Source organism: Gambusia affinis, linkage group LG12, assembly GCF_019740435.1.
Source record: "Gambusia affinis linkage group LG12, SWU_Gaff_1.0, whole genome shotgun sequence".
NCBI classification, from domain to species: Eukaryota; Metazoa; Chordata; class Actinopteri; order Cyprinodontiformes; family Poeciliidae; genus Gambusia; species Gambusia affinis.
Genome location: NC_057879.1, coordinates 13,592,536 through 13,610,226, shown reverse-complemented (window position 1 = coordinate 13,610,226; position 17,691 = coordinate 13,592,536). Strand labels below are relative to the sequence as shown.

General features: G+C 38.0%; 1 protein-coding gene across 6 annotated transcripts; it reads left to right on the top strand.

Annotated features, from left to right (window-relative positions):
- The first annotated feature begins 1,318 nt into the window (after positions 1 to 1,318).
- On the top strand, positions 1,319 to 16,214 carry LOC122841398 (uncharacterized protein KIAA0040). 6 transcript variants are annotated; one of them, XM_044134675.1, is made up of 4 exons: positions 1,319 to 1,405; positions 6,658 to 6,769; positions 15,093 to 15,566; positions 15,657 to 16,214. In XM_044134675.1, the coding sequence occupies exon 4, from the start codon at positions 15,698 to 15,700 to the stop codon at positions 16,013 to 16,015; it is 318 nt and encodes a 105-aa protein (XP_043990610.1). In that variant the 5' UTR covers positions 1,319 to 1,405; positions 6,658 to 6,769; positions 15,093 to 15,566; positions 15,657 to 15,697; the 3' UTR covers positions 16,016 to 16,214. The 6 variants fall into 6 exon arrangements, with proteins under 6 accessions (XP_043990610.1, XP_043990611.1, XP_043990612.1 ...); XM_044134676.1 differs by adding an exon at positions 14,839 to 15,014 and having other exon boundaries at positions 15,093 to 16,214; XM_044134678.1 differs by having other exon boundaries at positions 1,334 to 1,401; positions 15,093 to 16,214.
- The last annotated feature ends 1,477 nt before the right edge of the window (positions 16,215 to 17,691 follow it).

The following is a 17,691-nucleotide window of genomic DNA, read 5'->3' as shown; positions in this document are numbered from 1 at the left end:
TCTTAATTTTGTTAAATCAAATTTAATACGCTTTTTATTTGCAGTAAACAAATGTCATAATTCTGGCTCCAGAATTATAACATTCTAGAGCCCTACATGAATTCAATCATTTGTGGGGCGCTAAGTAGCTGCTTGGTCCGTCTGCCTTGTCACATGTTATTCCTCCGAGGAACATTACCTGACAGTCACTGAAGCTGCAAGCAACATTAAACAAGTCCACAGTGGCAGTGTAAGACATAAATGGGGGGCTGCAAAGTGGAGACATAGTGTCATGGTCTTCTTTTCCACCTGAGCACCTGCCCCCCAAAATGTCTGTGCAAACCACTGCTGATAATCATTTCCTGTTTGGTATTGATCTGTAACCAACATAAAGCAAAAATAACGCAACTTTTTACTAAATGTTATCAATATTCTGTCAATCTAACGTTTATTACTTGGTTTTATTTATTTTTTTATTATACTTTTAAGCACCTTCTTTTGTAGTATTATTACTGCATCCAGCAGGTGGTAGTCTTTCCCTCATCACGATCTTCTATGTGTGACAATAATCTCTAGTATTTTTAATGTTTTTTTAATTAACATCTCAAAATCTTGTTTTCAAATGTAACCAACCTAAGCTTTTGTACATCATTCCTTGTGGACTGTTTGGCTTAAAATCAGACGTGAGCAGAATTAAACAAAGACCTACAGTGAAAGATGCTGGTGGCAGCATCATGCTCTGGGGTTGCTTTTCTCAATTTTTTTCAATATAGACGAAATAATGAACTCGTTATCGACCCAAAGCGTTTAAGGCTTTACAACAAAGGCAAAGGAGTTAGGCAACATTAAAAAGCCAGGATGTGACAATCTGATAAACTCCTAGTAAAATCAAAACTGAATATTGTTTTCATCCTAAAGGTGTTTCAACAACATACTAGTGAAAGAACATGCAAACTTGCTGTTTGCAATCAGACTGTAGCAAGCATGGTTTTAAAAATACAGAAATTTGAACATCCATATTTTTTTGTTTCTGAGTAGGGCAGAATGGTGAGGATCTAAAAATTATCTATAAATATTACTAAAAAAAATAATAAATTGGCCACTAAATAGTGTATCTCAATGTAATCTGAATTACTTACGCAACCTTACCACTTATTCAACAGTGATTTTTTTCCGGACAGACTCCTGTTAGTTGTTTTCTGGAGGAAGCTAACTAGCCAATCATGTTTGGTTGTTAGGTTAAAATAACAAACATTTGGCCAATCAGCATCGCTAAAATCAATGTCTTTAGGGTACCCCTGTCATAGTAGATGCCTGAAAGTTCTGTGTTGCTATGGTAATAAAGTTGAAAATGGCGACAATGGCAGCAGATGGAATCTTAAGTCCCCACCTTGAATGATAATGCAGAGGATTTTACAGATGGTCGGTAAGCTACAGCTTCTGTCGCTCTGTGTGCTTTATTAGTTCTAGCAACCATATTGCTCTTTTTTTCGTTGTTTAGTTTTTCTGTTAATCAGCTGCACAACATTGTTGTGTTTTTATGCTTATGTTGTTCAGTTAGCACAAAGCTAATGCTACTCTGGATTATTGGTAACTAACGTTCATTTTGCTCTTGTTGCCTTGTTGGGGTTTATGTTGATATTATAAAGCTAGTATTGATAGCATGATATATCACTTATATTTTGTTGAGTGCCTTATAGTCAGATAAATCCAGGTTTTGTTTGGTGTCGTGGTTTGCAGCAGAACCTCGTTAAGTCCTTCTGATTTTGGGGTTAATTTATGTGAAGAGCCATAAATATTTCATCCTGTACCAGTGAATTTTATTTCTTTATGGGGTTTTTTTAGGTAGAAATCCCTCTGGTGTCATTAGTTGATTCTCTTTAGTTTTAATAGAATTTAGCCTGTTGTTTGTCCAGAGTTAAACTTAAATAGTTTTGTGTTAACAGGGGTAAAAATAAACAATAACTAATTGCTGTTACTGCATTACTATATTATTATATTGTTACTATATTTTGCGAGTTACTGAACAGACATTACTTTTAGCTTTTATGTTTTTTCAGCAGCAAAGAAGTGTCACCTTGCTGATGAATAGGTTCATGTGCAACAATATACATTTACTTATCCACCACTCATTGTGATGCAGTTGCTCTGTTGGGGTCCATTGTTAAAACTGTGAATGAAAGCTGAAAGCTACAAGAACAAATTCCTGTGAGAAAGTAGCTCTAAAGAATATTTAAAATTCATCAGTAGTTTCCCTTACATAGAGAAACATCAAGGACTGACAGCCATTTTACAATGACATCTTCACTAGAAATAAAAAAAAACAAAAAAAAAAAAAACATTTAATCAATTTACCATTTTTGCTCCAACTACAACATTGCTTTAAGGTTTGGAGTATTTGTTTGGCATATACTCTGGTAAGAAAGTTGGTAACTGAGAGGAAAACATTAGGACGTGTTTTGTGTTATTTTGGTTTTGCATAAAATCTCAATTTACAGAATCAATAAAAAGAGCAGCAAATGACTTTTGTGTCTTTGCAGCGGTTTTTCTTTCTTTTCTATAGTATGAAAGGATACAGTCAACATAAGGTCTACTGTCCTTATTGAGCCATTCAAGTTTAAAGATTTGACCTCACTAGAGTCTCAGTCAGTGCTGTTATTTTTAACATGAATTAACAGTTACTCTATCTAAGTAGTTCTGCAACCTAATTGGACCAAATTATGATGCGGTCTCTGGAGAAGACACCAAATTCTGGGAATTCTAGAGATTCTGTTAATGATGAATACAAAATCCTTTGGAAATGGTGTTTTATGACAAAAGTCTAGCTGGTCAAAAACCTCCAGGGACTAAATAGAAAATTCTATCTAATATGTATAAATCTAATCCAAAATGTAATTATTTATGTGCCCTGACTAAAAAGATCAATAATACAGAACTAATTTTGGAAAATTAGATTTTTGTGCAGATGCATGAACAGCTTCTTATATTTAGCTCTGCATGGTTAAAGAAGCAGGGCTAATTTCTTGTATGTAAATCATCCTCTTGATTTATTCCATCATTTTTTTTTACTTTTCATCAGCAAAAAGCACACTAGTTCAGTTCTATCCATCTGGTAAAATATCCACATCTCTGGACAGCATTGAACACAGAACTAGCCGTGATGTGAGGCTGATGAAAAGCGGCGTTGTGGCCCACCTGCAGCCTCCTGTGCTCTCCCTGAGTCACTTACATCTCACTGAGCCCAGAAAGTTAACAGGCCCTGGCAGTCATCTGAATAAGAGGGAGGTACAGCCCAGATTTCCCAGTTAGTCTCTCGCTGTGATGGAGTTGTAAACACTGGGGCATAATTGGGCGACCGGCCGGTGAGCAGCTTGATTTTTATCAGACGTTTATTGATGCTCAGAGTGCCGTGAGTTGGAATGGGAAAGCATGAACAGACAGGGCCTCTCGTAAATCACAAAAACAAGGGAGACATGAAGATTTGCCCATTGACAACTTCAGTGGGGCTGAAAGTGAGGTTAGGATTGGCATACTGGTTAGCTTTATGTTATGTTTATTCTTTAAGAGGGATCTGTATTCTTATTATTATAATGGTTTTATTCCAAATGAAACACTGGTAATTAAATTTGTCAGCATATTTGAATAAGTAAGATCAAAGAGTGAGTAGAGCTCCTGTTGCCCCCATGGTCGTTTTCATGGTTACCTTTAATTAAAATCCCTGACAAACACTTATAGCAATTTCTATGGAATACTTATATTTTGTAAGTGTTTACGAGTTTTTTAACTTTCTGCTGCTAGATTTAGACCAACTAAAAGGCTAAAGCTATCTCTAAAAGTGTCACACTATGGCTTCACTTGAATAAGCCGACCTATAAATGTAGACGTGAGGCCATGACTACGTGCTTAGATGAAGAGCTTGACTACATAAGAAATAAGAAAAGAATAAAAGAAATACATCTGTCCATACATCAATTTTTAGATGATTAAGGAAGGCAATGCTTTTTTTTTCATCTTGATGTAGTTTTCCAACCTCTCATAACATCTTCCTCACAATGCTCCAGTAGGATACACATTGGATGAGAATAAGATACATTCATTTTGCATGAGAGCTGTCATTGTAGTAAAAAGTTGCTCGAAGGGAGTCAATATAATAAGCACAGATTTATTTAAATGTTTTAAGGCATTGCATTCTTTATGTCAAGATAGTTTTCATCCAGTGGCACCATTCTTACAAAGGATTCATCCCTCTTCAACCTTTTCCCATTTTGTCACACTACATCCACAAACCTCAGAAAATTTTGTTGGGATTTTACATGACAGATCAATTTTTGTCTGAAATGTTGATATTGCAAGAAAGTTGCTGAGTTGTCTACTGTGTGGTGACTATTGTTAACTGCCAACATGCAAACATAACCTGGTGAGCCAGTCTATCAGTCAAACCTATTTGACGGGAGAGCAGAAGAGGACAGTGGTTGATGGTTAGACCTTTGCTGACGTAAATAAAATGGGGGTATAAGATCAGCTTCACATGTAGGTATCGGTTGGTCACTGATCTCCCAAAATTAAGAAAATCGGCTGGTCTGTGTGTTTTGTGTTATTATTCTTCTGGAAGGTGAATCTCCACAGCAGTCTTAAGTCTTTTGGAGTCTTAACAGGATTGTTCTGCACTTAGCTTCATCCATCTTCCTGCCTACTCTGACCAGCTTCTCTATGCATGTTAAAGAAAGCCATCCCCACAACATGAAAGTACTGCCAGCACACTTTCCTTTGGGAATAGTGTGTTAAGGAGGGATGTTTGTTTTCAGGCCATACTCAGCATTTTCCACCTAGATGACCACAGCATCTGACCACATCCACGTTTATCATATCTGCTACAGGGCTTGTAGCAACTTGCTAGAGAAGACGTCTTCTAACTTTGTTTCAAAAATGGCATCATCTTTCCTCCCCTAAATAAAATAAGACTTGTGGAGTGTACAGCAAAAATTGATTACGAAATGTTTTTCCAGTTGAGCTGTCAATCACTGAAGTTTTTCAGGAATCACCATGGACCTCTTTGCTGATTTTCTTATTAATTCTCTTTTTGCCTGGCCTGCCAGCTTAGGTAGAAGGCCATGTGAAGCTTTGCAATTGTGACTACCGGTAACTTTTCTAATTTTTAGACGTTGGATTGGACAATGCTCTTTGGATTGTTGTTTGGGATATTGCTTTATATCCTAATCCTTCTCTACCATTTTTTACTCTGACCTCTCTGGTGTGGTCCTTGGTCTGCATCCTTCCGTTTTTAAACAAACTTCTGAAGTCTTCATAGTAGATGTTATTAATATACTTTAAAGAAATCACACAAGTGATATCTACTTTCAACATCACATTCTCAATATTAGTGACCCTGGTGATTTAAGTCCAAGAGTACTTAAATAACCATTATTAGTACATGCTTAATTCTAAATATAATCTAACTCCTGACCCCCAAAACAACACTTCCTTTATATTAAGCTCTGGCTTTCGGTCCCAAAAGGCGCAGGTCCTCACAACTTTGAAAAAGAGGACTGTACAAGATGAGAAATGCTAAACACACATGCACTCAAAAGAAACAAAACAGGGAAGTGCATTCATGACATAGTTTATTGTTGTGTGAACACATAAGGTCATTTTGTGGTTTTGTTTCTTTAAGACTGGCTATCTGCCTTCTCAGAAACATGAGCCAGAGTATGTTTTCAAGTGATGAAGAAAGAGCAGTAATACAGGGCAAACATGTTGCCTCTATGAATGCACACAGAATAGCTTGTCTGCTGCATTTTAGTTAGTCTTTTTTTCCATAAGTCTGTATATCCTAGGAAACCCTAAACATCAACATCTCAACAGTGTGACTCTACAATCCCACAAGACATTATTTTCCTGCTTCCCTGTCTGGAAATGACAGACAAGCAATGAGGAACTTGAAAGGTCTTTGTTGATTGATGGTCAGCCTTTGCTAAAGAAAAATACTTTCCACTCCTCAAGTGGATTGCGTCTCTCTGTTTATTTATGTAGTTGAGTAGCCAGGGTATAAAATCAAGTCTAAGAAAGCTGCATTTGTCATATGAGAACTATGCTGAGATTATTATGTAATAAAATGCTTAAATAGCAGTCTGACTTCATGAGCAACAAGGAACCACTTGTGAAAACCTTCAGTTTACATACCAACTACTAGCTGGATTATGCAGCACAAGAAGCAATTCCTTATAAAGTGAAAACATGCGCTTTCCCTTCGTGTTACCTGGGTTCAAACATTTTGCTGAGTTACTCTTCATGTCTGTCCCTGAGGAGACTTTATTGGCTGAGCTATTCCTGGACACTTGTCAGATCCTGCGACAACCTCATTTTAGTCACTTTTCATTAGCGCTCACATACAAGAACTCACAGAAGCCCACACTGTTGGATTCTTTCTGGCTTAAGTTAGTCAGAGTGTGTTGTCAGAGCCAGACGGTTGCTTTGATCGGTACTGCTCTCTTACATGGCCCAGTAATTCCATAAGCCCTTAGTTAATGCTCCTGGTAATGTCACATGTACTTTTTGCCTTTGCTATCATGGTTGTCTGACCAGTGATCCAACATAAGCTCAGTGGTCTTTCCTGTAATTTGTTCAGCCATAGACCTGTGTTGGATAAAAGGATGTATTATTTGAGCCTTTTCCTCCTAGGTGAGACCCACTGTGGAAAACCAGATGGCAGCTACACCCATTATAGCGCCCGGTCAAAGCAGTATGAAGTGAAGAGTAAGGTTTCACAGAGGAAATGGGACATATACAAGAGGTCAGTGCAGTAAAAATTGAAAATGCAGTGTTCCTGGAAGTGAGACAATGTATGAAGGGCTTGTTTTATAAGAGTAATACTGTTTCTATCAAATAAATGGCAAAATATTGTAAAATATATCCCCCATGATACATTTATCCAGTTACTCATTCTGACTGCCGAAAGCAACCGAGAAGCATCTAACATCCAGAACTTTTGGAATCAAATATTCAAATATCTTTACGAGATTAAATGTCTATCCATGCATGCATACAGAATGACTTCAACACACTAGTTTCCGAAGCTGCAAATGGGATATACACGTATAAATGATTTTCATATAAAGTGCCCTACAGATGAATTTTCATCAGGGGAAGTGTTGCTTTGCCGAGGCCATTAATCAACTCTTTCTTGATATGACTGGACACACTCAAGCATTAACAGCTGTTGGGCTGTGCCAATTTCACTGTGTGGCGGTGAACACACTGCCAGTCAGCCAGCGCCCTCTGGGCTCGTATTGCGCATTACAGTGTGTGTGGGTGCGCGTGTGTTTGTGTGTGAATGGCTGAGAGTCAGGCACACCTGCAAGATATGGTGAGACTTGCCTCATCAAACCCCTTGAAACCATGCCCTGCATACACAGAGGAGCACACTGAAAGTTCAGTCAGTCAGTTGATCAGGAAGTGGGCTATGTGTGTGTGTTTTTTTTTTTTTTTTTTTTTTTTTTTTTTTTTTTTTGTTTATCAGATGAAGTGCTACATACAGTACATTATCGCACGGTCACAGCTGTGCTGTGATCATGCTTCAGACTTTATTTGAAGTAAACAAAGAAACCATTTGTTAAAGGAACTGTAAATAGTTAAACTGTGCAGCCTGGATATCCTTCTCCTTGCAACTTTTTTTCACATTTTGTTACATTGCAGGCATGTACTTTAATTTATGTAACTGGAATTGAATGTGAAACAATTCAATACCAACAACTATACAAAGTGGAGCAATTTGGTAAAGGTTAAAGGTTTTTCATGCCTTTTATTTTTAGTGTTATTTTTTAGCTCAAATCCCAAAAGTGTATAGCACATTTTTATTTGTCACCCATAGATTAATACTTTGTAGAGCTATTTTTCTCTGCATTTGCAGATGGAAATCATTGAACATATTGTGTATAATGTTTTTTTCCAGAATTTATTTTATTTTTTTTTTACAAATTAGCACAACATCACTCAGATTGGATACAGTTTATATCAATATCAGTTCTTAAGTCCATAGGATTCTCAAATATATGTAGAACCTTCTTCCACATGTCCGCTGTACTCTACTACATGGCTTGTCTTACAAGCAAATAGACGTTGAAGTTTGTGCTTTTTAATTCAATCAAAATATTGAAACATTCAAACAGCATAAACACTTTTACACCATACAGGTTAACACAATGTCGTTTTTGAGTTCACTCAGGCTCACATTGTACATTATGTGAGCAGATTTACAGTTCATAAGTCAGTACACTGAAGCTCAAAGGCTTTTCCTTAGAGGAGGAGAGATGAACCCCTCTGTGTCCCTTTCTTACTTGAATACAAAATCCTATTTTGCTTGACTGAGCTAAGAGAGAGCATTGACCACAGTGCCACAGGCAGAAAGTCAAGGTTTGTGAGTATACACACTTCACATGACATGTCACATTCAGATCTTGCTTTCATCCGACTCTTTCACTTGCTGTTTTTCTCAGTAGCATTTCATTTTCCTTTTTTTATTCGTGATTTGGGAATTAGGAATGGGTGGACTCTTGTTTTGTTATTATGCAACATGTCTCCACCTTTCCTGCAACATATCCTGGTGTTGCAAGGTCTTCATGTCAGGTAATATAATGCACTAGGGGAAGTTCCATAGATAACTTTTGTGCTTGAAAATATAAGATTCTTCATGAATTTGCTTAAACCGTCTGCCTTTCTGGCTGATGTCACTCCGTGCTTGTTGTGTGGGGGAAGTATGGTAACCGCAAGAATCCAGCACCGTGCAGGAAACATAACCATAGACAGAGGGCCCATTCTTATACAAAGTGGGCAGGGACCAAAACACACGCACGCTCACAGAAAGAGGAGGAGGAGGAGGAGTACAGAAAACACGAGTAGAGAGAGCGAAACAGGAACAGAAAGTGAAGACTTGTCAAGATGTTTGGGTAAGGGGTTCCAGAACTGAACAGAACACAGCAGAAGCCAGATGCCAAGCTGAAAGGAACAAAAGTCTGAGCAGCTGACTGGATTAGACTGGAGGGGTGACCTGACCTGCTGCCACAGAAATGCCTGCGGGGTAAGGTGCTGCTTTCAAGCACTTCTTGAACGCATGTAGCTTCTCTAAAACAGTTCTAAGTGATGTATTTGAGTTTGTGAGATGACTATACAGAAAGCTGATGGTTCTAACTCCAGACTCCGTTAACAAAAGCAGTTGTTTTAGCTGAGGTTAGACACAGCAGGATGTCTGACAGGTTGCAACAATGTGCTGATGAGTTTTTTCCTGCCTTTGAATTCTCCAGAATGTCAGTGACAAAGCCTTTTGGGCTTTTTAAACAAAAGCTCCCAATGAAATGTAGCTTGAACTGAAATACTTAACTTCCAATGCTTGAGTATATATTTAGCTATTTACGAAGAATGACAGCTTCCATTACTTCTCACTTCATGAATGTCCTCAGACTCACTCATTTCACTCAGCTAGTATCAAGTTGTCACAAGCAGGAAGTGTAATGGCTCTGCTTAATATTACTTCAGAATACCTGAGAAAAATAATAATTTTTGTTTTGTTTTCTTGTCGACTCGTGTCCTCTGGAACAAAATACTTTCTTTTGCAGTTGACTTGAAAATAAATATTTACATACATAGATCTTATAAAAATATGTGTAGATCAAACTAAAATCTTCATGTAGAATTACTAAAATTACTTCTAGTTGCTAAATGCCAGATAATTTGGGTTTTACTTTCCACAAAGCTAGAAGTCCTTTATTATTTGGTAGAACCGTTATGAAATAGTTTGCACTAATTTTGACTCAACTCCTCCTCACAGAACTGGTGTGAGCCAGGTTTGTAGACTGTCTTGCTTGTACACATCTTTTCAGCTTTAACTACAACAAATGAAACTGGGCTTGGGGTTTTGTGACTGATTTGGTTGAAGAAGAATTTTATCTGATATTGTGAAATGTTGCTTTAATATTTTCAGGTGTTGTTCTTTCCTTTTGAAAGGTGAGCTACTTTGTGAAGCTCACCTGTCCCTCCCTTTTGGGGTGGTCATGCTGCCCTAATTCTTTCTCCGTTGGATGGGTGTCCTTAATGTCTTTCGGAGACATTACTCCAAAATCTTTATGTTGCTTTTGAAGTAATGTCTTCTAAGTGTCCTTTAAGTCTTATATTAAGACAGGACTTAATAATGACACTATGTAACAAGGTTCAGAATTTCATAAAAATCGTTACATCATCTCATTGGATTTTCTAATTTGTCTAAGAATGTAGTCGTTTCAGTATGTATAACATGGCAAAATTGAAGAAAGAAAGAAATTATAATTACATTGGTAATATATAGAATTCTGGTAATCCTTAGTGACAGCAAACAGGCTAGGTTTTATTGGCTATAATGTCAAACAGTGAGGACAATTTCTAAATTAAAGAGCAAAATGTCCAAGCTTTCCTTACTTATCGATGGTGAATAAAGAGGGATCTGCTCTGACTGTGTGCTCAAGGGCAGATCATTAAAGATTCCTGCGATGCCTTCTGTCACTGCTCTGCCTTTTAGGTCACACATGCTCCCTAAAAAGCAGCAGAGGGCCATTTCGGTGCAATCAAAACATTCTTCTCAGCCCCTTCCTGGCTTTGTGTGTCTCAGAAATGGTCTTTTCCTGTGTATCAGTTGCTCAAGGAGAGCACAGTGTCATGAGAAAGTGAAGAGGCCACTTAAAGTCAAGAAAGGCATCTCAGCAAGATAACTGAAAGACGTGATGTGATATGCTTAAAGGCCAGAGTTGATTTTCAAGTCTGAATATTTTGCTTTAATTTGTGCTTCCATAACGTCACAAAATGAACCTCGGATAAGACTGTCATTCTCACTGCTAGTGGCCTTGGTTATCCAAGTCCAAGCATGAAACAGTGTAAGCAGTTTAAAAAAAAAAAAAAGCCTGTGTATACAGCATAAGAGTTATCTTTTCGGAGAAACAAATTGATAAAAATAGGCTCAGATTAAACTATCAGTTTTCTTTTAATCTTTGATTGTCCTGACAGTGTAAGCGTAGTGATCTTTTTTTTTTTCCCTCTGGTAAAGAACTGATGACTTATGCATTCCATTCTCTGACTTTACCCACTGATTCATTATTTGCTGTCTTTATTACGTGACCAGACTAAACCAACACCTCCCCTAATGTGTGGCTTCATCTCTCCCACAAAGACATGGCTCTGAAACTTTGACTTGTCATGTTTTTAATGTGAGTAAGATTCAATGCACACAAATGTGCTGCAGTTCTATAACATCCATCACAACATGTAGCAGCAGCCAATTATCTTAAAGGATGAAGCAAAGACAACAGTAGCACCCACATGTAGCGAATTGTATACACATCCAAGTCATTTCTATCCACTGCTGTTATTAGTAAGTTGAGTTCTTAAGACAAAAATTGTGGAATGACATACATGCAGCGCTTTCAGGCTCTTAATTTAAGGTACAGTACTTTTAGTCCAGAAACCCATGAAAGTTAGGTGTCAGCGTAACATGGTAAAAGGAAGTGCTGATTTGGTTTTTCTGAAGTATTTCTCAGAAGTGAGATCATTAGATCACAAATGTATTAAGTCACACATCCTCAAGCTTAAGCTGTGAATTACTTTTTGTTGTGAAATTATGCATCGATTTAACCATAGCAACAGAAGATGAACTTGACTAGATAAACTGATGGGAAAACAAAGAGAAATGCAATTCTAAAAGACACTTTGATCCAAATGTATGGATTCTCGTTAAACTTTGACCCCAATATGATTTGAAACTGGCAAAAGACGAGTTGTTCACAAGGCTTTTTTTTTTAAAGGTCAAACTAAGTTTTGCCTCAAACTTTAAATCAAGGTACAAGAATCTGGATGAAGTGTGACACTCAGAATTCAGTTTTCATAAGAGTAAATGATAATTTTCTACAGCTAATAATGATATTGGAATCCAAGTCACATGTTGCCTTTATTTAAAAGGGGCAAGTTTCCTTAAAAGGAAACGCCCTTTTCAGTCAGTGCACTCATCTAGACACACAAACCAAATTTCATGGCAAATATGAATGTGCACATAACATCAGTAAAAATACATACATAGAAATGTGTTCATTTGATTCTAAATAAGAGGACGCTCCAAAATAACTGCAACCGATCTATTGTCTTTTTTTTGAGATCTCCACTTGTTTATTTCGACACTTCAAGCAAGTGACTTCCTGTTGAGCACATGAACTCGGGTTTGTGGCGGAAGATTAGTGGCTCTCTGCGGATAAACTTATTTCACGCGAGGCGCAATGCACGGTGACAGCAAAGCCAAATCTATTTGCTCACCTCTTGCAGGTGCATCATCTCTCTCTCCGTTTTTCTCTCTCTCTCACTATCAGGAGCAAGTTAATGTGAGGTGAAAATCTTCTCCCCTTCCTGCAGCCAGAATGCAAATACTGTTGAAAGCAACAGAGCGTCTAAAAGAGAACACTTGAGTGAAATGGTGTTTGAAACCATTTAAAAAAACAATTTAAGCAAAGATGTTGCCTCAAGGGGTTCAGACTCAAACTGTTTCATTACAAAGAGGAGCAGTTTGGTTTCTGTGCCGAGTTTAATTTTGCACACCCGAAGCAGAAAGTTCCTTTTGAAGAGCTGTTTAATAAGTTAAACAGGTCAAATGGAAGTACCGTATTTCGAGGGCAGATTTCACTCCTCCGCTGCAATGGGAGCCATTAGTGTTGTACGCAGCCCCGGCTTCAGACGAGGTTAACAGTGGGGGGTATCGACTTATTTTGGGGGGGGGGATGAATTTATGTAGCTGAACGTAGACAACATCATCAGTAGCCTACTGGCTACTTGTTAACAAGCTTAAGGTGCTGTATTGTTATTAGCTAGTCATCCTTTAGCTAACATTACCTGCATCCAACCGCATTACTCAACTTTGTAGTTTAGTTTGGGGGGAAAACTGCAAAGTTCTTTGCGTTTTGTTGATTTGCTGTATGATTCTAACACACCTGAGCAGCTCTGCACAGCAGCAGTTGTAAATCCAGCGCGAGCGTTGTAGCGCTCATGTTGCGTTTAAAGGCGGCTCAGAAAAACAGCATGCGACAAGTTAAGAACAGATTAAACAGTTTCAGCTGCTGAAAACAGTTACAGAGGACACAGATATGGGAAGTGCGGAAGCCCCTTCGGTATTAAATTGATATAGGAATAGCAGAAAGTTGGCCAGTCTAAGATAAAAACAACAAACAGCTTCCAGTCCGGGGTGGGGTGGGGGCACGGTTGACTCTGTAGGCTGGCAATGCCCCCCAATGCCCGCCCCATGCCACCGAGCCTAGGGTTAGGGTTAGGAAAAGTTCCGGTTGTGGAAAATAACTCGCCCCTTTGCAGATTTATTCTGCATTTTTGTCACATTTTAAGTAAACATTTCAGATAATCAAACTAGTTTTAAAATCAGTTAGTGATATTCTGATTAAAGATAAAAATCAGGTTTTGGAAGTTTAATTAAGTCTGTTGAGGGGGAAAAAAAAGGACATCCAAACCATCAATAACCTGTGTGAAAAAAATCCCCCCTAAACGTGATATGTAGTTGTGAAGCTCTTTGTAGACAAAGATCAATAATTTGCAATGACTGGTAGAGTCTTTTTTTATGAAGAAATTTCAGACCACTCTTTGTTGCCAAATTATTTTAATTCAGCCAGACAAGAGGGTTTTTTTGTTTGTTTTTTTTTTTAAATTAATGTCTTATATATGATTAAGTCACATCATCTCAATCAAATTAGCAGTAAATCCAGATTTTAAGTAGGTTTTATTAATAATAAGTGAAACATTGATCAACTTATTTCATTTGCATTTGCTTAATGATTTTTCATTAGGACATTTGACAAAATGTAAAGTTTGCTGCTTATTTCATAAATGATGACTATGATAGTTTTATGTTGTAAAACAATTTGAACTGCCTTGTTGTGGAAATGTGAATAAATTTGACTTCACTACACTAATCAAAGATTTTGAATGGACATACTGGTGTGCTTTAGGTTGTGATCCTGCTTACACCTTAGTATAAAGTCACAAACTAATGACCTGATATTTTGCAAGAAGATTTGGTGCTAGCAAGAGAGAAAAAGGTTCCACTATTGCTTCCAAGTTGTCCAAGTTCTTAAGTAGAAGATCAACCTCAGACCATCAAACATCGTCTCTGGGTTTTGTTTAGATGCTCTTTTTCTTATTATGTGTTTGTTTTCTTCCAAAATCTTCCATTTCTGGCTTGTAAAAGTTTTGTCTTCTCTTTTGTCTTGTACTAGAACTAGCTTTATCTCAGGAAAGTTTCCCACTTTTGGTGTTAATAGATATATTTCTCATCTGATGTTGGATTTGGATAGATCAGGTCATCACATGTTGCTTTTTGGGATGTTTTGTCACTTCATGCTTCAAACAGACAGGATTTTACAGCCTTTATAGTAATCAGACCGCAGTTTGGCCAGTGAAACTGAACCAATGAAACGTGGTAAATCATACTTTCAAAGAGATGCAAATATGTTTTTATATAGGGAAAGTATATTAGTAAATTGGAAATTGAGTTCTGCATACACTGAGAGTATTTTAAATGCTTGTGAAGCAAAAAAAAGCTAAAACAGAAGAAATCTGTTACAAAGCAAAAACTTTTCACAGCACTATTCATTCAGGAAACTCTACTTTAACAGGTCTCACTCTGGCCTTTCTGCCCTCCCTTTCCTAGTTTCCTCTGACACTCTGTCACACTCTCCATCTCAGCGGGACTCTTAGGAAGATTGGTTACCTCTGTCTCCCTCTCGCCTTCCCTCAGACGCAATCTCCCCTCGATTTTGTCCTCCCTTTTTGTGCTTTGCCTCCGTCTTCTCTCAGCGGGACCCATGAAGGGATCTGCCCTGAATCCTGAATGACTTCTCTGCAAATTTAATGAAAGAAAAGCTGAACCGAAAAAAAGATATTATAAGTTGACATTGACAAGAGGAAGGAGAGCAGGAGTGGAGATGTTTCAAGGCAGAAAGATGGATTGGAGTCAGGGAAAGCCAAAGAGGGTAGAAAGATAAGCCCCGTCTGCCTGATAGCAAATTTCTGTCTGTGTTAATTTTACTTTCCTTCTGTTTGTTTCGCAGCCTCAACAATTCAGCAGCGTGACAAAACCAAGCCGAAAGCTAAAGGGCAAGAGGACTTGAGAAAGCAATTAGAGGAATGCTGACCTGCATAAACAAACTCAGCTTAAGATTTTTTTTCCCACCCCTCCAGATTAAATCACAACAACAAGGCAATTTCAAGAAAAGACACTCCTACAAACAAGCAATGTTTTGGTCCTTATAAGAGCAAAACAGACATGTTCTAACAGCGTCCGTAAGGCGAACTTCCAAAGAGGAACAGAACAGCACAAGTTTGGACGGATTCGTCACATAGAGCTGTGCCTTGGGGTTGCTAACTCATCTGGGATTTTCATGAAGAATGAGGAGCATGTGAAGTTCATTGTCAAGTCACTGGAAATCTTTGTGCTGATGGCTGATGAACTGACTTGTGCTCAGAGAGTTAAATAAGGTATCAATCAACTGTTGAAGTTGAAGCTACTCACTCGGATGAACAGCGTAAGTCGGTTATTTTAGTGCGCTGGCAGCGGTTTGTTTTCATCGCAATATAGACCTCTAATCTCCCTAAAGGTTGTTAAAACATTTCAGGGAGTCCAACTCAAGTAACTGAGCTCTGCAGGCCAAACGTTATGGAAGGGGAGTTTCATAGTGCCCAGGATTTTTTCAACTGGCTGTGGACCTTGGCTGTGGACAAACACGACCAGGGGGTCTACAACACCATCTGCCTGGTCGTCCTGCTGACGCTTCCTCTGCTAGTCTTCCTCACCGCTGTAGTGGTGTGCTGCTGCGGCTGCTGCTGTCGCCATGACGGCAGCTGCTGCTGCTGCGGAGGCTCTTCGAGGTCGGCAGGGAAAAAGAAAAATAATTCATTCAACAACGTGGACTTGTGGATATCTGTACAGACCGGACCGACGACTCCTGATCGGGTCGCTACGGGAATGGTGTAAGGATTACCTATGTTCAGGATTACCACACTGGTGCTGATCAGTAGTTGGAAAGATGTAAAACCGAAACTCTCGTCTCGTCTCGTCATTATTTGAATGGATCTCATTCAAATAAAAGCAACTTTGTATTGTTGTGGGCATAGACATGGCTGAGACAAGTTTGTTTTTGTATATAAATACTTGTCACTTTGTATTCACATGATGCTGTGTGTTCTGGTTTTATGACAGTGTTTACAACATTTTTATGAGCTTTTTTTAGTGTGGGGTACATAAAGAAGAAATATGTAGACTGAAATATATATATAAAAGCAAGTGTGTGCAGTGTGTGTGTCAGGTAGAGAAGTGTAGAGTTATTGGGAGAACTTTGTTCTTAGAGCTCCCATGTGAAATTCAGTGCGTCCATATTTGGGAGAGGGAGCAAAGGAAAAGTCTGCTCACTGCTCAAACAAACAACTGTCCCAGCACCTATTTTTCAGAGTACAGACTGAGAAAAACAGCAATGATATCCAAAGAGAGCCTTTATTTTATTATTTTTTTAAAAAACAATTTAGTATTGTTCAATAAAAGATATGTTTGTCCATACATTGAAATCACGGATCGGGTTCTCACATTAACGGAAGATGAAGAATAGAGGCAGTTTGTTATGCAGTCGCAAGAAAACAAAATGAAATAATTTGTTTTTAGGAACTCATTATATGCAGTGTGTGTATTTTGGCTCTTTTTGGATTTGAAGCTCTGGAGAAATAAAATATAATTTCAAGATACAGAGAAATATTTATTCACCAGTTTGGTTTTTGATCGATGTGTGTTTCAGTGCACTGCAACTTAACGATTGAGAATGCAAGACACTGCTTCAGTGCAGGAAAAAAAACAACATTTTTTGTGAGTTTGATTTCAGGTTAAGGTCAGTATACAGATAAAACAGTTGCTCTTTCATAGAAAACCTTACAGCAGCACTTTGGAGTTTAGACAGAAGGTGATAGAAATAATTTTAAAAAAGGCATTATGAGCACACTTATGTGTAAGTTATGTATATATGGACAATTAGAATATGCTTTTCTTAAAATTGCTAAGCCATCTGTTGTTTTACTATTTTCTGAGTTCCCTTAACTATTGTGTGTCTATATATAGTTACGGTATAAGTAAACACATGTAAAGTAAACAAGTTGGATGAGCGGTTACTTTTGTTACATCTCTGAAATACAGAAAATTGAAACTTTGTTGAAATTATATAAGATTTTGCCACATTTTTTATTTTTATTTTAGCAACTTCCTCAAAGGCTAATTAAGCACAAGTCTGTCTGCAGCGTCATCATCTTTATTCATTAACTTACTCCGATACCAAGTTGGAGGCCGGCTCCTCTCATTACAGCTCACACAGACAATATCCCATGTGGAGAGCAGAGATGTCTCCTCTGCTTAATTTCTGCTGTATACAAAAATCCTGTAAAAAAACAAACAAACAAATAAATTAAAGCCTTAGTACGAATGTATAATGTCCAGTGAAAATCAGTGCACGAGGCATCTGCAGTTTGTGTTTGTCAGAGAAAATGCATTTGAAGTTTGCAGAGTCAGTTTGCATTATTTGCATCCTTACTGTGGAAGACTGAGGCAGATTTGTGATGATCACAGACAAGCTGTTCTATTTCCTGCCTTAGTGTAGATATGAGACCAACATC